This window comes from Ctenocephalides felis, unplaced genomic scaffold (genome assembly GCF_003426905.1).
Source record: "Ctenocephalides felis isolate EL2017-DRISC unplaced genomic scaffold, ASM342690v1 CF-g0.4_SCAFFOLD_03571, whole genome shotgun sequence".
Classification (NCBI taxonomy): domain Eukaryota; kingdom Metazoa; phylum Arthropoda; class Insecta; order Siphonaptera; family Pulicidae; genus Ctenocephalides; species Ctenocephalides felis.
In genome coordinates this window covers 50,894,249-50,914,702 of record NW_020539725.1, presented here as the reverse complement: position 1 = coordinate 50,914,702, position 20,454 = coordinate 50,894,249, and the positions used below count along the sequence as shown (strand labels likewise).

The 20,454-nt window shown below is 29.1% G+C and overlaps 3 protein-coding genes across 3 annotated transcripts; all 3 read right to left on the bottom strand.

Moving 5' to 3' along the window:
- Positions 1–1,664: 1,664 nt before the first annotated feature.
- On the bottom strand, positions 1,665–13,458 carry LOC113386220 (serine/threonine-protein kinase ATR-like). Its single transcript, XM_026624013.1, has 21 exons — positions 13,276–13,458; positions 13,115–13,207; positions 12,842–13,042; positions 10,402–12,782; positions 10,167–10,317; positions 9,928–10,038; positions 9,662–9,849; positions 4,933–5,035; positions 4,541–4,648; positions 4,387–4,472; positions 4,164–4,317; positions 3,858–3,968; positions 3,540–3,668; positions 3,353–3,479; positions 3,169–3,288; positions 2,861–3,106; positions 2,555–2,681; positions 2,389–2,480; positions 2,138–2,321; positions 1,866–2,064; positions 1,665–1,781 (listed from the first exon to the last, which is right to left on the bottom strand). The coding sequence occupies exons 1-21, from the start codon at positions 13,456–13,458 to the stop codon at positions 1,728–1,730; spliced, it is 5,148 nt and encodes a 1,715-aa protein (XP_026479798.1). The 3' UTR covers positions 1,665–1,727.
- Positions 13,459–14,252: 794 nt separating this feature from the next.
- Positions 14,253–16,232, bottom strand: LOC113386219. Its single transcript, XM_026624012.1, has 3 exons — positions 15,911–16,232; positions 15,544–15,849; positions 14,253–14,259 (listed from the first exon to the last, which is right to left on the bottom strand). The coding sequence occupies exons 1-3, from the start codon at positions 16,216–16,218 to the stop codon at positions 14,253–14,255; spliced, it is 621 nt and encodes a 206-aa protein (XP_026479797.1). The 5' UTR covers positions 16,219–16,232.
- A 1,703-nt stretch (positions 16,233–17,935) lies between these two features.
- LOC113384642 (26S proteasome non-ATPase regulatory subunit 11-like) lies at positions 17,936–19,487 on the bottom strand. The gene has a single exon (XM_026622387.1). It carries the CDS (start codon positions 19,332–19,334, stop codon positions 18,015–18,017), a length of 1,320 nt encoding a protein of 439 aa, XP_026478172.1. The 5' UTR covers positions 19,335–19,487; the 3' UTR covers positions 17,936–18,014.
- Between the last annotated feature and the right edge of the window lie 967 nt (positions 19,488–20,454).

Below are 20,454 nucleotides of genomic sequence, written 5' to 3'. Positions count from 1 at the left end.
TATCAAACATGAGCTCTTAAAATACAAATATTACTGAATAAAACTCCTTTGTTGCATGTGTGTGATGACGAAATTTTTTGAAACAGGTCATTGCTTTCTGATACAACTCTAATACAACAGTTACATTGCATTCTGAAATTGACTGTTGTGTGCAATCTATCAACGCTAGCCACAATTGAAAATTTCCACAATCTATAAATAAAGATCCATATTATTTATTTTAAGATACTTTACTAATATTACAGAAAATATATTTAATATACATAATGAAATTCTTTACCTTTCTCTGTTTGTTCCATAATAATTTTAGTAAAATCATTATGCGAATAAATTTTTCTATTGCACTGAAACCATAAATCATAAAGTTCTGCATTCCGGGGGTTCTTTTTTAGAGCTTCTTCTATAATACTGATTTGTCTCTCTGTTATGGCTTTAACATTACCCACAGAAATATTTTTTGCCTACAAAAAGTTTATATGAATGAATTTTTGTTTGTTATTTTGGACTAAAATAGATATTAAATATTTCTTACTTGTGCGTTAATAAATTCCTTCCACAAGCCAATATTATTTTCATCATGTGACAACAAACTTTGCAGACTTTTCAATTCATCATTCAAATTAAATATATTTGGTTTGGAATCTAAAGTTTTTCTTTTTAAATACCTCTTAGTTTTCTTTTTTGTTTTTCGTGTTTGAACATAATCCTCCTTTCTGCATTAAATTTAACTTTAATTAATAGAAAAGCAAATATATATTGAATATTTACCAAATATGTGCAAATAATACATAATGCAAAATTAATAAAATGTTCTCTTTAAGTAGATATATTCACAAATATTCATACCTTTCTATTTTTCTAGCATTTGAATTATCTAATAAATTATTTTGATTTCCCGTGGAATCAATAAAGAATAAATCATTATCAGAAGCATCGTCCTCGTGTTTGTTACCATGTGTATCAACTTTTTGTGGAAATTCAGATTCAGTAATTAATTCAATGTTTTGTTGATCAACATTACCTTATAATGCAAAAATAAGCAATTTTTAATCAAAAATGTTTTTCATACAACGAGCATCAATAAGATTCTGTATACCTTCTTTTTCTGTTTTGTCATCACTATAGGCTTTGAATAATGCCATTACAATATTTATGAAATAATTTTATAAAGCATCAAATCTGAGCAAATGTCAAATTTATAGGTTGAAGTCAAAATAAACCGATGTTGCGCCATATTTTGAAATGCGATTCAGAGGTACCAACATATAACACATTAGAAAGACAAAAAGAATTTACCATGCAGACATCGAGTTGCCTGATGTTTACAATCCTTCGCTATTCTTATAACCGGTTCCGGTTCCGGTTCAAACCTTATAACAGGTTCTGGTTCAAACCTAATAACCCGTAAACTATAACAAACTAACATTCTGCTTAAATCAAATTTTTAGCTTATTTAGTGCTACAATAAAAAAAAATCAATCGAAATATAATAAAATTCAAACTGATTAATATTTAATATATTTGGCATTGTATTTTAATATTACTTATAAAATTGTAATTTTCAATTTTCTTAAAAAAAAAAATCAATTATAAAAATAACTTACTAATTCATTTCTTCAATAACATTTCATATAAAATCTAACAATAAAATAATTATAAATATGGTCCCCATCCTATATACATTTGACATAAATTATCAATACTGGTTGCTTCGAGTATTAAATAGTTCACCTGACCTTCACAGGATATGTGCTTTCCAACTGATCACTTCTAACACGCACCTTGTAAAATTTTAAATCAAATTACATCATAAAAAATAAAACAAAATATAAAAGAACAGAATTATGAATATAAAACAAACTTACAATGCCTTTCAGTCTTTTTTCAATATTTTCAACAGATCGCATAGATTCTTTATCCATTCTCTCAGTGGATACTGACTTTGATGTATTATTAGATCTTGAACTCCATGACAATAAAGGGTCATAAACAAAAGGTCTTAACACAGACATTAATGTTTCTCGTTGCGCTCTCAATATATTCATTGTAATTTCACATGATTTCCTGTTGTAAAACATATTGAAAGTTTATATTTCACAAACAATAGATAAATAAATTAATAGTTATGTTAACTTGCCTGAACATTCCTTCGACGCCTGTAGGCCCCATAGCCTTCACCATATTATGTGTCATTCGGAATGGAACTCGTTCCGGATATTCAAAAGCTAAGCCTTTGTTAAAAAGGCAATTAAAATCAACATGCATGGTGTCACCATTTGTCGAATCAAACAAAATATTCTCACCATGACGATCACCCAAGCCTGCGTAATAAAAAAATATGAATCTAATTGAATGTCCAAATTTGAAGAAGTCAACAATTCAATTTACCTAAAATATATCCAACCATAGAGATAACCGAAGTAGTACGAATATAAGCACATTTGGCCTGATACCATCCATGTGGATCAGGGAAATTCAATCTAAAATAAAGAAAAATGTTTATAATAAATTGAGTCTAGATGTAACATAAATAATTGAATAGTATTTGAAGTACCTAAACCATTCTGAGAACACAGGTGGATGGTTTTTAATATAAAATGATAAGAATACTTTTCTTTTGATATCCAGACTTTCCTTTGGAACCCACATAGCCTTCAATTTTTCTGCATTTGTGTAAATTTCTGCAATAGAATATATTTGAATATATAGAACAAAAATATATTTCAAATATTTAAATTATAAAGGATCTTCAGTCAAAATTAAGATTACCAGCAGAACTGGAGAGGCTGCTCCAATAATTTGACTTTAAAATACAGGTAGCAACCTACATTTCTACAAAACAAAAAATAATATTACTCACGCTTTTCCTTATATATTTTGATTAGCGCAGGTCTCAATGGTATGACATTAGAAATCCATTCAATAATTCCACATTCTTCATTTAATGGCAAAACAGAATATGTTCTAATTTTCAATCTTCTTTCTCTTGCAACAGGATTTTTATGTAAATATTGGTTTACAATAGTATTGAATTCCATCAAACGAAAATCTTTTCGCAAATCGTCCTTTGGCTTTAATAGCAAGCTATAATTTTTACCATCAGATCCTACCAAAAAATTTCATGTTACGTAATGTTTCATTTCATGTTTTTCATTTTGAATATTCTACCTTTTAAAGAAATTCTTCTTGGTTTTTGCAATGATGCAAGAATTATCACTCGATCTTGTATTCCAGTTATATAAACCATTTTATTGGGAAATGCATTGAAGTCATTTCTATTCCTTTTACCTAAATTAAATTTTAATTAATAATTTAAATGCTTCTATTAAATAGTAGTATTTTTAAATCATACTGTCATAATATTCCTGAGACGGCATAACCATTTTACGAAACTCTTGTACTGGCATCATGATTTGACTGAATTGTGGATCTAAGAATGTCTTTTGAATATGTCTATTTATTGCAGCTACTGTTGTTTCCTATAAATATAAATAGATTTAGGCAATTGACAAAAATAAATTCATAATAATAAAACATACTTGCAAGCCATTCGGGATTGTTTTATTTGTTAAATCAATCATTTTTTCTGCCAATATATTAAAATCGTTGATCAATTTTGCAGTATCTGTACCATTTAATCTAGGATCTTGCAAAACTTCGGCACATCTCTGCAAAACAGAAAAAATGAAATACTTTATCATTGATACTCTATTTTATTATAATGGAAGTATATTTATAAGTAATACTACTCAGATATATATCAATAACTTATAGTTAATACGTTTTTAAAAAAATTTAAATTGTAATAAACAGCCATGTAATTTTTTCAATTAAATTCCAACAACTTAAATTATTACCTTATACCGCTGAACATAACTGGATTTATAAACACACAGGATCATCCAAAGTGATTGTTGTGGGTACCTTTGTATTATTTTAATTAATATTTCTTTAAGTTGTGTGTAAACCTAAAATAAAACAAATTAAGAATACATTTTTACAAATCAATAAACAAATATTTTGTCAATATATAAATTCATAATAATTTCTGCTCAAACTTCTTCATTAAAAATTCTATACAATTTTTTGTACATTTAAGTACACAAGTAAAATTTTCTTATATTTGAGTATTCTATTATAAACAATATTTGATTCAAACTTACGACTGGCTGTGGATGACAAATTCTTGAAACCAACTGGGAGAAAGCCGTAAAAAATTTGAATGTGGGTAACTTTTCAGCAAAATTTGCAATCATGGCTGTTATTTTGGTCAGTGTTGTTTTGGATGGATCTTTATCTGAAGCAACATAATCCAACCTAAAAATATAAATATATAGAATTGATAATAGCATTTAAAAATTTGATATACTATTAGAAAAAGCTTACCATACACTTAACATTCTAGGCATTGATTGATATATATAATGGCAACCAAAGTATAAAGAATTTCCATAAAAATGTATAATGAGGCGCTGTAAAAAATATTAAACATATAGAAATGCAAATTCAAAATATAGAAATGATAATTAATTATACATACCGGAGATTCTGTAAATCTGTTCTCAGTTTCATCACCACCAAGTGTTGAGTACACTTTATCATAATATTGTGCAAGATAAACTAAACTTTTTTCCCAGTGTTTAAAGACCTATAATATATACCTGATTGTTTATATTTTTCATAAACTTAAAAACCATAATATATTAATACAAATTAAAATAACAAGGTCAATTGTTTATTTCAGTTAGTTAGCTTTAAAGTAATGCAACAGAATGTGATTTACTTATAAAATTCCAATCCAATTTCAATTTGTTATAAAAATATTAATATTTTTAAATTGTTTATGAAATCCTATTTTGTTTAATTACAGTTATAATAATAAGTAATATCATATATCATGAAATAGCATTTAAATCTGGTGTTACGACTTACATCAACAGCTGTTTTATAGTTTGTTAAGTTTTCTTCAGTTCCAACATTAACCGAATCATCATTATAAATTGCAATCAATAACTTAGCTTCAGCACATAATTTTCTGAAAGACAAATTTATAAATTAGGCATGAAACATATATTAAATAAAATAAATAATGCAAGAGTAAAAAATTAAACTTTTCAAAAAAGTAATGATTGAAATTATGTGTTAAGAATTCCCAATGGTGGTGGTCTAAATTATTTTTTGTAAGGGTGTCGTCGTATCATATTCCGATACGATGGACAGTCGCCAGGCGATGTAGGCGGTCGTCTGCATTTCATTTCACACATCACGTGCAAAATGCTTTAGTGATATAAGATATTTTAATTTTTGAGCTTAATTTATGTGTCTGGACCGTCTACATCCGCGTCGATAGTTTTTTATGTGTCTGCAAAATGATTTCGAATAAGCATAAGAAATCATCCCCCTCAGATTTATAAATTAATGTAACCCGCCTCTTACGGGCGGGGCTAATATTGTTAATTTCAATTTTTAATAATTTTTATTTAGTATAAGTTTAGAGCGCAGTATAGAAACATCAACTATCTGTTGCCATTATATTCACCATATTCTTTTTATAATAAATCTATTAGTATTAAACGTCGCATTTTATTTGAATAATCACAGATCACACCAAGAGTTCTACTATACAATAGAACAAATTTAAAAGTGAAGTGTTTAGATAATTAAATCGACAACACCCTGTTAGACGTCGAAGTAAAATTTAAGCTTCGCGCCTTAACATTTGGTCCAAACGAGCCGAATATTTATCATTTGGACTTTTACAACTTTCCAAAGGACACAAATAAACAATATTAATAATTTTAAGTGATCTTTTGGACGTTCAAATAAATTAATCAACCAGCAACATACAGTCCGCTAAAATATTAAAGTAAATTATTAAATTAAAATCAAATCTATAGTGCAAGTGATTAAATTTAATAATATTAATAATTCAAGTGATTAGTTTATAAAATCACTAATAAAATTAATAAATTCAAGTGAGTTATTATTATTAAGATCAAATTAATAGAATGAGAATGATTAAATTTAATAATACCACAAATAAATGATTAAATTTCAGTGATTAAAATTAATAAAATCACAAATAAATTACTATATTCGAAAGAATAATAGTATTTCCATTATAAAATTCAATTAATAATAAATCAAATTATTAAATAAAATATAAGTTAAACAACAAGTGTTAACACCGTGAGGACAAAGCAAGCCGAACGGAACAGCTGAGATATTCTACGCAGGCAACAGCGAAGGCACAGCGGGACAGCAAAAAAGGTCAGTCAAGTACATTCCTAAATTATCCCTTTATTACCTAAATACATCCTTTTTTATACATGTTGTTTTGATCTGTGCAAAAAATGGATTCGCAAAAAGCATTAAAAGCTACAAAGAAAGTTTTAGAGATAAAGCTAACGAAATTAGAAATTCATTGCCAAAAGTTACTAAAGTTGCCGATGTCTGAATTAAATAGTAGGGATCTCAGTAATTGTTTAGATAAATTAAATACTTTAAATAAAGATTACGAAAACGTAATCATTAATTTAATTAATATCAATGACGACGAAGAGGAGTCGAATAAGTTATGTGAGATCGATCTCTCCGAAGTCATTGATACTTCTGATCGATTAAAAGAAATGCTATATTCTTTAATCAATAAAATACCTACTAGCAAATTTCACAAACCCACATCTTTAAATAGCGATGTGGATACAACATCACATGCGATCTCAAACACATTGCAATGTGTATTATGTCAAAGGGCTCATTCATTATTTAAATGTGAAGAATTTAGAAAATTAAAAGTAAATGAAAGAATGTCACAAGTACAGCAGTTAAAAATCTGTACAAATTGCTTGAATACAAACCATCAAATAGATAATTGTTCAGTTTTAATTCGTTGTATGGTTTGCCATGAAAAACATAATACACTGTTGCATTGTGAAGAGCCAGCAAAAAATCAGTTGATTGAATCTATACCTAGCACATCATTTGTTAGTAATGTAAATTTATCACAGGTTTTACTTTCAACAGCGGTCATTTCGGTATTAAATAAAAACCGCGCATGGGTTCCTGCTAGAATCTTGTTGGACAACGGTTCACAATCAAATTTTATGACACAGAAATTTGCAAAGAAACTTGCTTCAAAAACGGAGCCTTTAAATATGTCCGTTTCAGGTATAAGTCAGTCTTTATCAAAAATTAATAGCAAAATCGAAGTTAATATAAAATCAAATATAAGCTCATATTCATGCAATATATCGTGTTTAACTTTAGATTCAAGCGCAAGTAATATACCCGCGATTTCGTTTCCATCAAACCATTTTGAAATTCCTCCCGGTATAAAATTATCTGATTCAAATTATAATATCAGCGGTAGGATAGATATGTTATTGGGAGCGGATTTATTTTGGAATTTGTTGCGAAAGGGTTTTATAAAATTGAGCAAAACTAACACGGTTCTGCAAAACACTGCATTGGGTTGGATAATTTCGAACACAATCCAATCGCATCACTTGTCTAATGAAACTATTTGCAATTTTGCAATGAATTCAGTTTCTGATAGTAGTTTTGAAAGGTCTAACAACCTAAAGCATAGACCAATAAAACCTAAATCAGAATTAAAAACGCTCAACCCATTTATATCCGAAAATGGCATTTTGCGCATTGGCGATACAAATTTATGTAAAGGGGTGACACGAAACTGTTTCACATGCTTCGTGATCAATCCTTTCTTCTTTTCGTTAATGAAAAACCGCATGACTTTGCAGTTGCCGTTCGCGAGTCGCGGGGTGGGCTTCCGAAGTCCGATTATTTTGAGTAAAAGTCGTACTAAAGACTTTAGAAAAATTAGAGCATACATATCCCTATCTGTTTATTTTAGTACGCGAGCTATTCAGTTAAAAATTGTATCAAAGTTTATGTTAGAAGGTTTTGGCTATGCTCAGATAACTTATTATGCGTCAGAGAAACCTACTAGCATTAATTCAGACAACGGCAGAAATTTTATTGGAGCGTCGTCAGAAGTTAAAATACTATGCAATATTTTATGCAAAAGCAATTTCAATAAGTTTATGAAATTTTACTTAATTATACATTGTGGAATTAATTGGCATTTCGTTCTGATCAGATCACCCCATTTTGGTGCTATTTTGGATATAAAATACATGCCGCATTTCAAGCATTCCATTCGATTTTTAGAAAACACATTTTATATATTTAAAGAATTTTTTACATATTTGTCACATACTGAAATTATGTCAAACTCCTCATTTTGGTCCGATCCTATTGATTTTAATCACTTGTCCTCTGGTCACTTCCTATTTGACAAACCCATCATAACCAATCCCGACCTAAACGTACTTGACGTTCCGGAGAATAGGCGCTACCAGCATCTACAGCGAATTGGAGCTGCAGGATCGGAGAAAATGCACGGGCTGTGCAGATTAATCAGTAAAGGTGGGATCTATGCTTCTACTTTGCGAGGATAATTTTCCTTCGCTAAATTAGCGTGTATGCAACATCGTCCAAGTACATCCAGGTGAGGATGGGAAAATTCGTGTTGTGACTGTGTATGACATTCGTGCAGTGATAATAAATTGAATACATTCAATTCTAACAATGTATATCATAAATAACAAAGTGAAATAGTGTAATTATTTAATAATGATATTTTTCTTTACTAGTTCCTTTCGCTAGTCGAACACAGTTTTTAAATTTGAAGCAACGACTTTGATTTAGTGTGGAACTTAGTGACATGAATATAAAACAAAAACTAAAACGTTTTGAGTTTAGTTACATTGAAATAATCCTCAATTTCTATTGTTTATATGAATTATTAATTATCTTGTTAACTTAGTTATATGATGTATTAAACTAACTCGATTAAGATTTTGATGTAAATTTAAATATTTCGAAATAATATTAAGATTATTTCAAGGTCGCCGCCATGTTAAGAATTCCCAATGGTGGTGGTCTAAATTATTTTTTGTAAGGGTGTCGTCGTATCATATTCCGATACGATGGACAGTCGCCAGGCGATGTAGGCGGTCGTCTGCATTTCATTTCACACATCACGTGCAAAATGCTTTAGTGATATAAGATATTTTAATTTTTGAGCTTAATTTATGTGTCTGGACCGTCTACATCCGCGTCGATAGTTTTTTATGTGTCTGCAAAATGATTTCGAATAAGCATAAGAAATCATCCCCCTCATTTTATAAATTAATGTAACCCGCCTCTTACGGGCGGGGCTAATATTGTTAATTTCAATTTTTAATAATTTTTATTTAGTATAAGTTTAGAGCGCAGTATAGAAACATCAACTATCTGTTGCCATTATATTCACCATATTCTTTTTATAATAAATCTATTAGTATTAAACGTCGCATTTTATTTGAATAATCACAGATCACACCAAGAGTTCTACTATACAATAGAACAAATTTAAAAGTGAAGTGTTTAGATAATTAAATCGACAACACCCTGTTAGACGTCGAAGTAAAATTTAAGCTTCGCGCCTTAACATTATGGTTTAATTGAATAATGAAAACACTGTGTTTCGTACAACTAAATCTAATTTTAACTAATGAATCTGTTTAATATTAAAGCAAATCTTATAATATGTTCTCAAATAAGTTGGATTTAGATATTTATTTTAAGAACTAACCTGTCAGCTATTATTTCTCCACTTGATGCTGTCTTAAATTTATTTAAGTCTGGGAATTGTTCATCAACTCCTCTTACAAGAGCACGAATCGCCGAGGATTGCTCACCTTTCTGCCAAAGCAACTTAGCTTTTTCCACAAAAAGTTCTTTTGGTTTATACATTTCAGCATTTAAAATATATGTATATGCCTTAAATGATCCAAAAAATAAATAATAATAAATGGTTTAGTTCAAAAAATCTTATTTTTACTATAAGTCTATTACTACCTGTTGGTATAATCCAGCTTTTCGTGCTAATCTTACACTATTTATCCAAGATTTTGCAATAAATTCATCTAATACATTATTTACAATACATTCTCGATCAGACATTATCACCTATTAATATATTGAATGAATAAATACATGCAAATAAATAAATATATACAAATATACTTAATTATTAAGCAATAACTGTAAATTTTCATAGAAAGAAATAATATAAAAATTCTATTTCAATAATTTACTTTAGCTTGTTCCAAAAATATTCTTCTTGCACATAACACAGGTTCGACAGTAGTACCAGTCGACTCCAAAATGTTCAATCTAACAGCCCAATTACTCAGAAGATTATGGACAGCTTTTAAAATTTCAACATTACTTTTACAATTTGTTACCCTGAAACATGAGCGATTTAAATAATTGTGTGTGATATACATGAAATTATAAACCCTAGTTGTAAAAATATATGTACATGCTTACATATGAACTAAGCTGTCAACACTTTCAAACTCATTTAGTATATGCAATTTAATAATATGTGGATATGCTTGTTGATAAGCTCCATTTTCCATTGTAACATTAGTTAAATTACACATTAAGTTAGTTCTCATTGTATCCAATTCCATTTTAAAATCATTTCTCTGTCTATTTTTAAAGGAAAGTAAAGCATGACCAAACCGTACTCCCCATTCTGGACTTTCCTTGACTTCTTCTCTAACCAAAAGTTCAGACAAATCATCCCATTTTCCTAATCTCCATAAAGGTTCAGCTAAACTTTCAGTAATGGAACATCCAATTTCATCTTCTATCATAGAAACGCTGTGAGCCAACTTATATGCCATATAAGGTTGATCTAATCCCAGATAACATCGAATCATTCCTAGCATTAAATCACGATCCAAACTAATTTCTTGTGCTTTTATTTCATAACAAGCAGCTGCATCTTGCAATTGGCCTGTAACCTCATGGAATAATATTTGATCTTGTAGAGATGGTTCATGTTCCATTATAGAAAGTATACCAGCAACAGCATCGCCTTCATCTAATTTTGCATAAATATTTGCTAGATCTGACAAATATGAACTGATTTTTTCTTCATTTTCTTCTAAATACCATTCCAAATATAGAAGGGCCCTTGAATATTCCTCACATTCAAAATTTCCTTTGGACAAAACACTTTTATCGAATTTATTCACAAAATTATATATTGCTTTATAATGAAGATTGTCTAAAGGATTCTTCACTCTGGGACAATTTACATGAACCCATTCTCGAACCCATCTTTCTAAGAAATCAATGAGCACATATATTGTTTTACAACATTTTATATGTGTATCTTCTTCTATAGGTTTAGCTTTTTTTATTGGATCCAGTGCAATAGTTGGCAAATATTTTTTATCTTGCTTATTGTTTTGAATAGTTTTGTAAGAATGAGGTTTTATGTTGATTATTGTCTGCATTTCTTCAAAAATTTGGGTATTGACTTCATCATTATTTCCAAATAAAACATGAAGAATTATATATGGTAGGAATAGTATCAATGTCCTTAAATCTCTGTTTAAACTTGGTTTGCAGGAACTGAATAAAACACTAATATCTTTGTTTGCTATTTGAGGAATCAAAGCACTAACCCAAATAAATGCCCATTTACTAAATGTGGATGCACCACTCGACCCGAATATGGGATGTATCCGATCAGGTGACATACTAGGTTGAACAACATAACGAGATGAAAGTAATATAAGCATAACTTCTTGCATGCTTTCTGGTAAAGATTCCCAAATTGCTTTTTTCTCAGTTGGAGATATTTTATAAAACTTCAAAATTTCTTGGATAGCCACAGCAAAGTTATCCATAAACTTGGTATGCTTTTCAAACTGCAAGGCTCTTGATAGTTCCATAAGAGCAGATATAGCAAATGTGTCATCTGTTGCACTAAATGTAAAGACAGAGGTATCCTCAAATCTTCGGGGTAAGTGACTTGGTTCAATTGCACCCAACTCTCCTAAACACCTTGCGTAATCCAACTTTAAAGTCTCACTTTCTCTAGTTCCGGTTACAAGTGCATCTATCAATTCAACGATTACTGGATTCATCATATCACTACTAAGAATTGCATCATTAAGTTCTTGTTTATTATCTGATAACAGTTTGGTGACATACTGAAGTGCATATTGCCGCACTTCTATATCTTCATGTTTCACTTGCTTTAACAATAGTTTTAAATTTTCAATCATACTATCCGATTTAACTTGTTGAATGTGCGAATGGACTATCATTTTAATATTTTCATCAATATTTAGTTCAGATATAAAAAATAGGTCTGGCATAAAAGAACTTAAAAGACTTTCATGATTTATAACCAAGAAACTAAACAAGTTATTTACTTCAGTATAATAATGATCTAATAAGGGTGTTAAAGAAACAAATATTGTACTAAGCAATGATCCTAAAGATTGAATATTCACAGTGCGAATGAATGCATTCCAAGCATTTATATGCAGCGGACCATATTCTTTAACATTCAAAGATAATGCTGATCTAAGTGTAGCCATTACCTTAAAACGCAAAGGTGTAATGTATTTATCTCCCATTAGTTCAATCAAATCCGTTAAACTCTCCAATACTTTACGTTTAACAGAATCTGCTACTTGACTATTGACCAATTGACTTCCAAATATACCCAAAACTCCCAAAAATCTTGGATGCAAAAAATCAATTACTTGTGAAAGAGGTCCATCAACTACAAAACAATCGTCATCTTTTGAATAGTCAGGATCAATACTGGCTAAATTTTCACAAGCAGCTATAACAGCTTCCTTATTTGAATGATAATGAACAATTAATTCACTTATCATCATCTGAAATAAATAATGCATATAACTGGGTTCATACAAGTAAGTATACAATAAAATAATACCCTAAAGTCCTTTCTTTTCAAATCCCTTTCTGAACAATGAGTAATTTTTGTAATAAATTTCATAATATTACTAGTCATAGTTGATGATTCATTCAAATATATTATAGGATAAATTTTGAAAAATAACTCCGACAGTAGGGTGGAAGGTCCCTTCTGCACAAGCCTTGCAATTTCTGTTAAAAGTGGTTGCGATTGAGGTACCTTAAAAATAAATTATACCTTAATAAAACTTTATTTCTCTGTAAGTAACATTAGTTATAAAATTTTATTTACCTTAATAAACCAAGGAATCAGACAAGGAAGAATGTGATGAATTTCTTTAGAGAAAAAGTCCCGATGACCTTTAAAACCAAAAGCTCGAGTTACCTTAAAATATAAAATATAATTAGTTAATATATGCAAAAATGCAATGCCTTGTTCTTGAAATGACTTACTTTAAATGTGATATCTCCCAGACTAAAATTATTACAATGGTAAAATATAATAAGATCTGATATCTGTTGACAAAATTCCTTTTTGTATTTGTGAAAAATAAAATTCTCAGTTAAATTGTAATGTCTTGTAATTTTTGATAGAAATAACATAGCTAAAGCTCCATAAGGTGTCTGAGGACCCATCAAAAATTGTATTAAAAGTTGTGTACATGGTTGTAGTAAATCTTTAGAATCTGCTAAACCCAGCTCTTGAATTAAATTTAATATTGATTTTTGTAAAACTAAATTATTCTTGTAGAAGCTCATTTTTACTATATTCCCCATTTTTGTAAGTAGTGTTATAATAATATGCTCTTTTGAGTCTTTTGTAATTTTTTCGTTTGCCTACAACATGAAATCAAATATATGTTAGCATTAATAATTTTTTTTGAAAATGTAAAAAGTTCATTACAAATATCATACCAAAACAATTGTTACAAGATTCCTAAATTTTCCACAAAAGTCTATTCTGATTGCATCATCAGTATAGCCACAATAGTCAATCCAAATATGAAGATTAGGACTTTGAAAACCAATATCAGTATGATTAAATATAGGGGTAAGGATATGCAATAATGCTTTTCGTATTTTAGGATTAGTGCTTTTAAAGTGATTTAAATAGTTTACTACAATACCATCAAATACTTGTGGTTCAACATCAAATTTTTCATTGTAAAATATTTTTCCATTCGTGATCTCTCTCGTAAATTCTTCATGTGTCTTACACTTAGAACAAATCAGTTCTAATTCAAAATTATTTTTGTGCATATTCTTCATCACAATAATGGAATTTCCAGAACAAATACATAATAATTTTGGTAGTACATAGTCAATTACAACTGATGCCTCATAGTCAGTAGTTGATATTAGTCTTGAAAGTAAATCCAAGATTACATTCGATGGTAATATTTTGTATCTGTATAAATGTGGTAAACATTTTAGAGCCTAAAATAATTTAAAATTAAGAAGTCATCAATTTGTGCATGTTAATATAGTATATCTAAATCATACCTCAATTCTAATTTCTTGTTGTTCACAAAATAAACAAGATTTTAGAATTTTTTGAATAATGTTTTTTATTTTCATATCAACCTGAAGAGGTAAATATGAAAGTGCCTTTAAAATGAATATTTGAATATTCAGCCTGTCTTCCTGTAACCATTCCTTTGCGAACAAGTTATAAACAAATGGCTTACAATGAGCTTTGATGTCAGGTACTGATTTTATATTATAGGAGCATAATATTCCAATTAAATGATTAAAAGCATTTGCTGTTAACCTTCTTTTGTAAGTTATTAGTAATAAATTTCGAGCTATCTCAACCACACTTTTAAATAAATCAAGACTATCTATGCAATCAAGTCTTTCCACTGAATTTAGAAATTCGTTAATGAGAGGATTATAATCATCCTTAGAAAATAATAAATCTATGTTTTTGAAATCTTTATAAATATCCATGTTATTTTTACAAAAACATGGAGTCTTATTTATATGAATATCTTGATGCCATATAGAAAATTCAATATCAATCCATATAGAATGATTTAATATGTTGCTTGCAGTTAATAAATTGGATCGGTTATTGTGTTTACTTTGTAAGCTTTCTAACAACTTGAAATGAAGAGATGCCCAAGTTGGACTTAAGGAAAGTACATTTATTGTATTTGTAATTTCACTATTGATATTGAAAACATTCATTTTCATTTCTTCTAAAACAGTGTGATGTAAAAATAGATTCAAATCTATCGAAATATTTTGTAGCTCTTTACTTTTTAATATGTCTTCATAATTAAATTCGGTGCTTACTCTTAACAGTTTACTACAAAAATCATATGCAAATGATTTAAGTGAATCTTTCAATTCAACATTATCTGACTTAAATATGCTTATGCATAGATTAATTAGATTTTTTTCTGCAATTTTATCTAATTCATTTAACTCGACTAATGCTTCTAAGAAATGTTGTACAACATTACTAAAATCTAAAATATTTGTACAAATTGAATTTGTATAGGTGCTAAAAGTAATATTTAATATCACATTAATAGAATTCACTAATATTGATATTTGATTTGGCTGACTTAGTTTATTGAATTTTTAATACCAGACGCTTTTATCAAACTTGTATAAAGATTTATTACTAACAGTTTTAGTTTAATATCACAATCACCTAATGTTTTATTTAAATGAGCATATATATTTTTGATCAACTCATCTTTTTTATTATACATAATTTGATAAGGCATCACAGTGGACATTATTGTTATGAGATGACCTTGCAGATCATAACTTGTCTCTTCTTTAGTAACGTTAAAGTCAATCGGACTTAAATCTAAATTAATTGATTTGCTTAAATTTTCATCAGGTACAAAATATCGAATGTGTTGTTTAGTGAAATGATAATTTGAATTGTTTTGTGCGAGTTGTATAAAACATTTGTAGTAATCCTTTACTATCAATTCAAATGTGGTAGGTGCTTTTGTATACAAGATATTCAAAATTCTAAGCTGTGCCGAAACGCTCTTATCATGTAACCTAAAACAAAAGTGCTAATTTTTATATCCATACTTCTACTATATAAATTACGTTTATTTACCTTTGGAGCGAATTACACCCTAGTATATAGAAGAAATGTCCTAACAACCAAGTAGTAAAACAATCAAATTTTTTTTGTTGGTTTTGATTGTTTACTTGAGTATCGACAGGTGCGATGAAGAATTGGCAAAAGTCTTGAGTTGAATCTTCAATAAAGTTTATCACACTTTCTAGAAGAGGCTCAGAATTTTCTATGTTGAGGTACAGTGGTTTCATTGTGTCATTGAACATTTTCCAGGTTGATAATATATAATTGAAATTGCTGTTTTGTTCTCCATCTTCGGTAGTTCCACAATCTTCGTCACTCATTGTGGATAAATTAAATTGTTTTTAATTATCTATTATTTCACTTAAAAACACATCACAAAACACCACTTTGACAGTTCGTATTCAAACGCTTTTAAAACGAAATGTCTGAAAGAATGTGACAAGAACGAAAGCGCTTGACTATGTAAATTGTGGATCTTTGTAAAATTAATATTTAACTTTAATTATTATATCAAATACTAAGGAAAATAAAATAAGTTAGTGGGGTGCATGGCATCCCTTAAGGCGAATTGCTTGAACTTCCCGTACCGTAATCAAAAATCTTGGTACAGAACCCAAAAAAGTTTACACAAAATGTGTACACATTATTAAAATACTCTTCTTTTATCTATGTGTGTACACATTATTAAAATTTCTATAAAATATCTGATAATTTGATGTACGTATGTCCAATAAACATTTTTGACCGCCAAATGACATTTTTATAACTTATTTTTATTGAGAGTCCATAACCGCTGGAGCTGCCTTCTCAAAAATTTAATCAGTTCTTCATCTTGTTAATACGAGTAAAATGTTTTTTGAATTATTAAAATCGGACGCTCCGTTCTCCTAAACACTGAGTTACCGTTACTTCGGAACGGCTAAACCTGCCTTCGCCAAAAACTAATTAGCACGTCTCCTTATTAATACGAATCGAATGCTTTTCAAATCTTCAAATCCGATTATTCAAATCCGTTGATCGGTGTTCCCGAAATCGTCGACGAAAATTTGTATCTGCACATACACACACACACATATACACACACATACATCCATTTTTTTTAAGGTATGTCAAAATGTTCAAAAACCTTTAAAACGTAAAGATATATAAAAATTTTCATTTTCGATTTTTTTGCGATTACTATAACTTACCCTACGGAAAGTTAATAAAATGAATTTATGATACATATATTTCATGGAAAACATTTTTTCCTTGTATTGAAAAAAAAAGAGAATAATACTTCCTTATATTGAAAAAATAATAATGCTAATAATGCAAAAACATTATGCTAACAAGGTTATGAAAAGATTTGACCGACATATACAAAAGAAATTAATATTCATTTAAAAATAAATATTTTTTTAACGCATACATATTTTAACATGGATAAAATCAACGAAAAAAGATTAAGAGTTTTTTTTAATGCTGACTTTCTTTCAATTTTAATTTATTGTTTCAGATTGTCACCTTTTGTAGTAGTTAATCTTTTCAATAAATATTATTGTCAATTTAATAACAAGATTTATTATTAGATATAAAAAGGTTTATATACTTCTAATCTTGTTTATTTTACTAAAAATTACTGATTCATTTTTTTTTCATTTATCTGAAACAATTCACTGAAAATAAAGTGTTAGTCATATCTATATTTTTCAGAATTTAAATCTTTCTGGAATTATGAAGAAAACCTGAAATTTATCTTTTTTTAAAAGTTATTAATCTGTAAAATTTAATCGTTAATCAAAGCAGAATTAAATTGATTTATATTGTAAATGATTAAACTTGAAAAAAATAATTTGGTGGTCAAGAGTTTCAAACGCTATTAGAAAAAAATATATATTATGGTTTCACATAAAAAATAATTTATTCTCTAACAACATACACTTGAATAATTAGTAAGGAGTAATGATTTTTTTTATTTAGTATTTGATTAACTACATTATATGTTAAAATGCAAAATTTACAAAAATTAAAGTACATATTGTTTGAAGGTTTATTATGACCAAAATTAGTATAAGGTTTGAAACTAATATTGTAAAAATATATTTAAATTGCAAACATTTTCAGCTAAATAAAACTATGATAACTTTTTTGCTTTTTGATATAATGTATCAACTACTTTTCCCATATTTTGAATAGTTTCCAATGCCATTTCGTAAGTTTTGTCAACAGTGGATTCTTCAAAAACTATTAAAACTCCTTCGCCTTGATCTAGTATACCATGAAATTTTTTATCTAATATCATTTGGGACAACTTTTTTTCAACTCTAGATTTTGGTAGATTTATGCATTGTGAAATATATGATACTTCAACTCGAGAATAAGGTTCAATGATTCGGCATAAATTTTGCTCCAACATTGTGTCATACAATGTCCCAAGATGAGCTCGTACAATTACATCTTGTTCTAACTGTGGTTTAAAATCTTGCAAAGCATTTTGAAAATCAGCTAATGAACGTTTACTTGAAGCGCAGGCCACAGCTTTCATAGCTTCAATATCTTGTCCAGCATATTTTAAAGCTAACTTTCCACTAACAATTTGCTTGACTTCATCAGGACAATTCAACATAATCTTGCTTAACAACATATATTTAAGAGCAGTAAGAGCTTTAGGATTTTCTACACTGTCAAAACCTTCAAAAGCTTCATAGAAATATGAATATGAGGTTTTAAAATCTCGTTCATCAGCTGCATGCAAAATACCCGATTGTAGATCCAAACTGGCTTGCATCTTTGGCGGACAGTAAATGGCATTGGCTGTCGTTCTTGCTGATGTCAACGCAGCCCTCGCCTTAGGTAAGTTACTTAATGCATGATACGTTTTGCTTTCAAGAAGTTGCACTTCGACGAGCAGATTTTTGTCATCGAGTTTTTTAAGTTCTTTTAATAGAGTAGACCCTAATTGTAGAGCTTCTGAAAACATTCCTGTATCAAAATACAAGGCAATTAGCCTGGCTTCTAAAGATTGACGTAGGAAAGTTCTACGTTCCTCTTTCGCCCAATCAATACATTCTTTACATAGTTGTACTTCAATGCCAGTTCCAGCCTCCAAATCCAAAAAGAAATCCACTAAAGAACGCACTAGTTTGGCCGCTTTTGCTTTGCTTATTTGGCTAAGAAAGGGTCTCGTAGCCTTAATAAGCTCAGCCAATTCTTTTGCATTACCTTCTTTTTTGTATAGTTCCCCCAACTGCAAAATGCCCATTTCTTTGAGTCGAATATCATCTTCGTTTCCCTCTTTATCGTGTGCTTGCACAATCGTGTTGAGAATTTTTATACCCTCTTTTGTATTTGTAGATGCAATTTCTCTTGCACGTTCGAATAACACTTCGCCTGCCATTTTTTCTTTGTCTTTTGAAACTGATTGCTCGAACGAAGTTGTGGCAACAGAAGCCATTGACACTTGCAAGTTTCGCTAGTCATCGAAAAATATCTGACACATTGTCATACGCCGGCGGCTATGACATCTAATGAAACGACGAATTTATTGTTTGTGGTTGTAGATGGAATTGATATTAGCTCAAACGAACAAAAGATGGATTGTTCATTAAATATCAACAAAATCTAAACAAAAGAGAGATCGAAATTAAAATAGAATATTTCTTGACATGTAAAGGGCTGTCACACAGGCGGCGTAACTGCAGAGCAGTGAATCTCAAACTTGCTCAAACTGCTTGTAGTTACAGAATATTTTTGATAATCTAGCAAATTTTTACAGCAAATTCTGTATATATTTTTCTGTAAATAGTATAAATATAAAAATAGTTTTGTAAAAATAACATATGTTATTTTTATTATTATGTAATAATAAGAATCTTAAAAATTAAATTTATCACATTTGCATTTCTTAATTTGGCGCTACTGCGTATCAGATTGACTTTACTGCGCTTTCAGAAGGGACGCTCACTACACCTAAAATAAATCTGCTTGCCTTCAAATTTGTTTTGGAAATAATAGATTATAATAAATTCTATTTACGTCCTTTACTAGCAATAATGAATAAAAATATAAATTACAGAATTATCAACTTACAACCAATTACTTATATAAAAGGTGGTGATCAAATCCGTGTGGACCTAAGGAATTCAACTTTGGGGTACTGCTAAAAAGAGCAATTTAAATATAATACAACGTGCACAAAAAAATTCGTGCGACAAATATTAAATAAAATTATACAATGAACTATTTGAAAATATCATTAATTGCTAAAATGGCCTAAACATTTGGCCGACAATAAACTACCACTTTGGAAGTGTGTTGTACTAAAACCAGCATTGACCACTATAAAAAGTATTATTATTCAACTTTTTATTTATAAAACTTAAAAAAGGAAATTCATAAAACTCTCTAGAAATAAAACTGAAAAGTAACTTATTACAAACAAATACACACGTAATTTTTCTAAATTTAATCCAAATTTCTTCATCAACTTGAAACGTTGAGAAAATATAAAATTAGAAAACCGGATTTTTTTTGCGAAAACAAACTTCTGCAGAAAGTTAAAAAATTACAGGAAT

What these genes read in the sequence shown, in the direction of transcription:
- LOC113386220 (XM_026624013.1), bottom strand. Translation starts at nt 13,458, where the DNA reads ATGGGTCCTCAGACACCTTATGGAGCTTTAGCTATGTTATTTCTATCA. An exon ending in ACAGATTTACAGAATCTCCG is followed by an intron (nt 4,473 to 4,540) that starts GTATGTATAATT and finishes TATTTTTTACAG; the next exon opens with CGCCTCATTATACATTTTTA. An exon ending in AAGAAGAATTTCTTTAAAAG is followed by an intron (nt 3,107 to 3,168) that starts GTAGAATATTCA and finishes ATTTTTTGGTAG; the next exon opens with GATCTGATGGTAAAAATTAT.
- LOC113386219 (XM_026624012.1), bottom strand. Translation starts at nt 16,218, where the DNA reads ATGAGTGACGAAGATTGTGGAACTACCGAAGATGGAGAACAAAACAGC. An exon ending in GGGTGTAATTCGCTCCAAAG is followed by an intron (nt 15,850 to 15,910) that starts GTAAATAAACGT and finishes CTTTTGTTTTAG; the next exon opens with GTTACATGATAAGAGCGTTT.
- LOC113384642 (XM_026622387.1), bottom strand. Translation starts at nt 19,334, where the DNA reads ATGGCTTCTGTTGCCACAACTTCGTTCGAGCAATCAGTTTCAAAAGAC.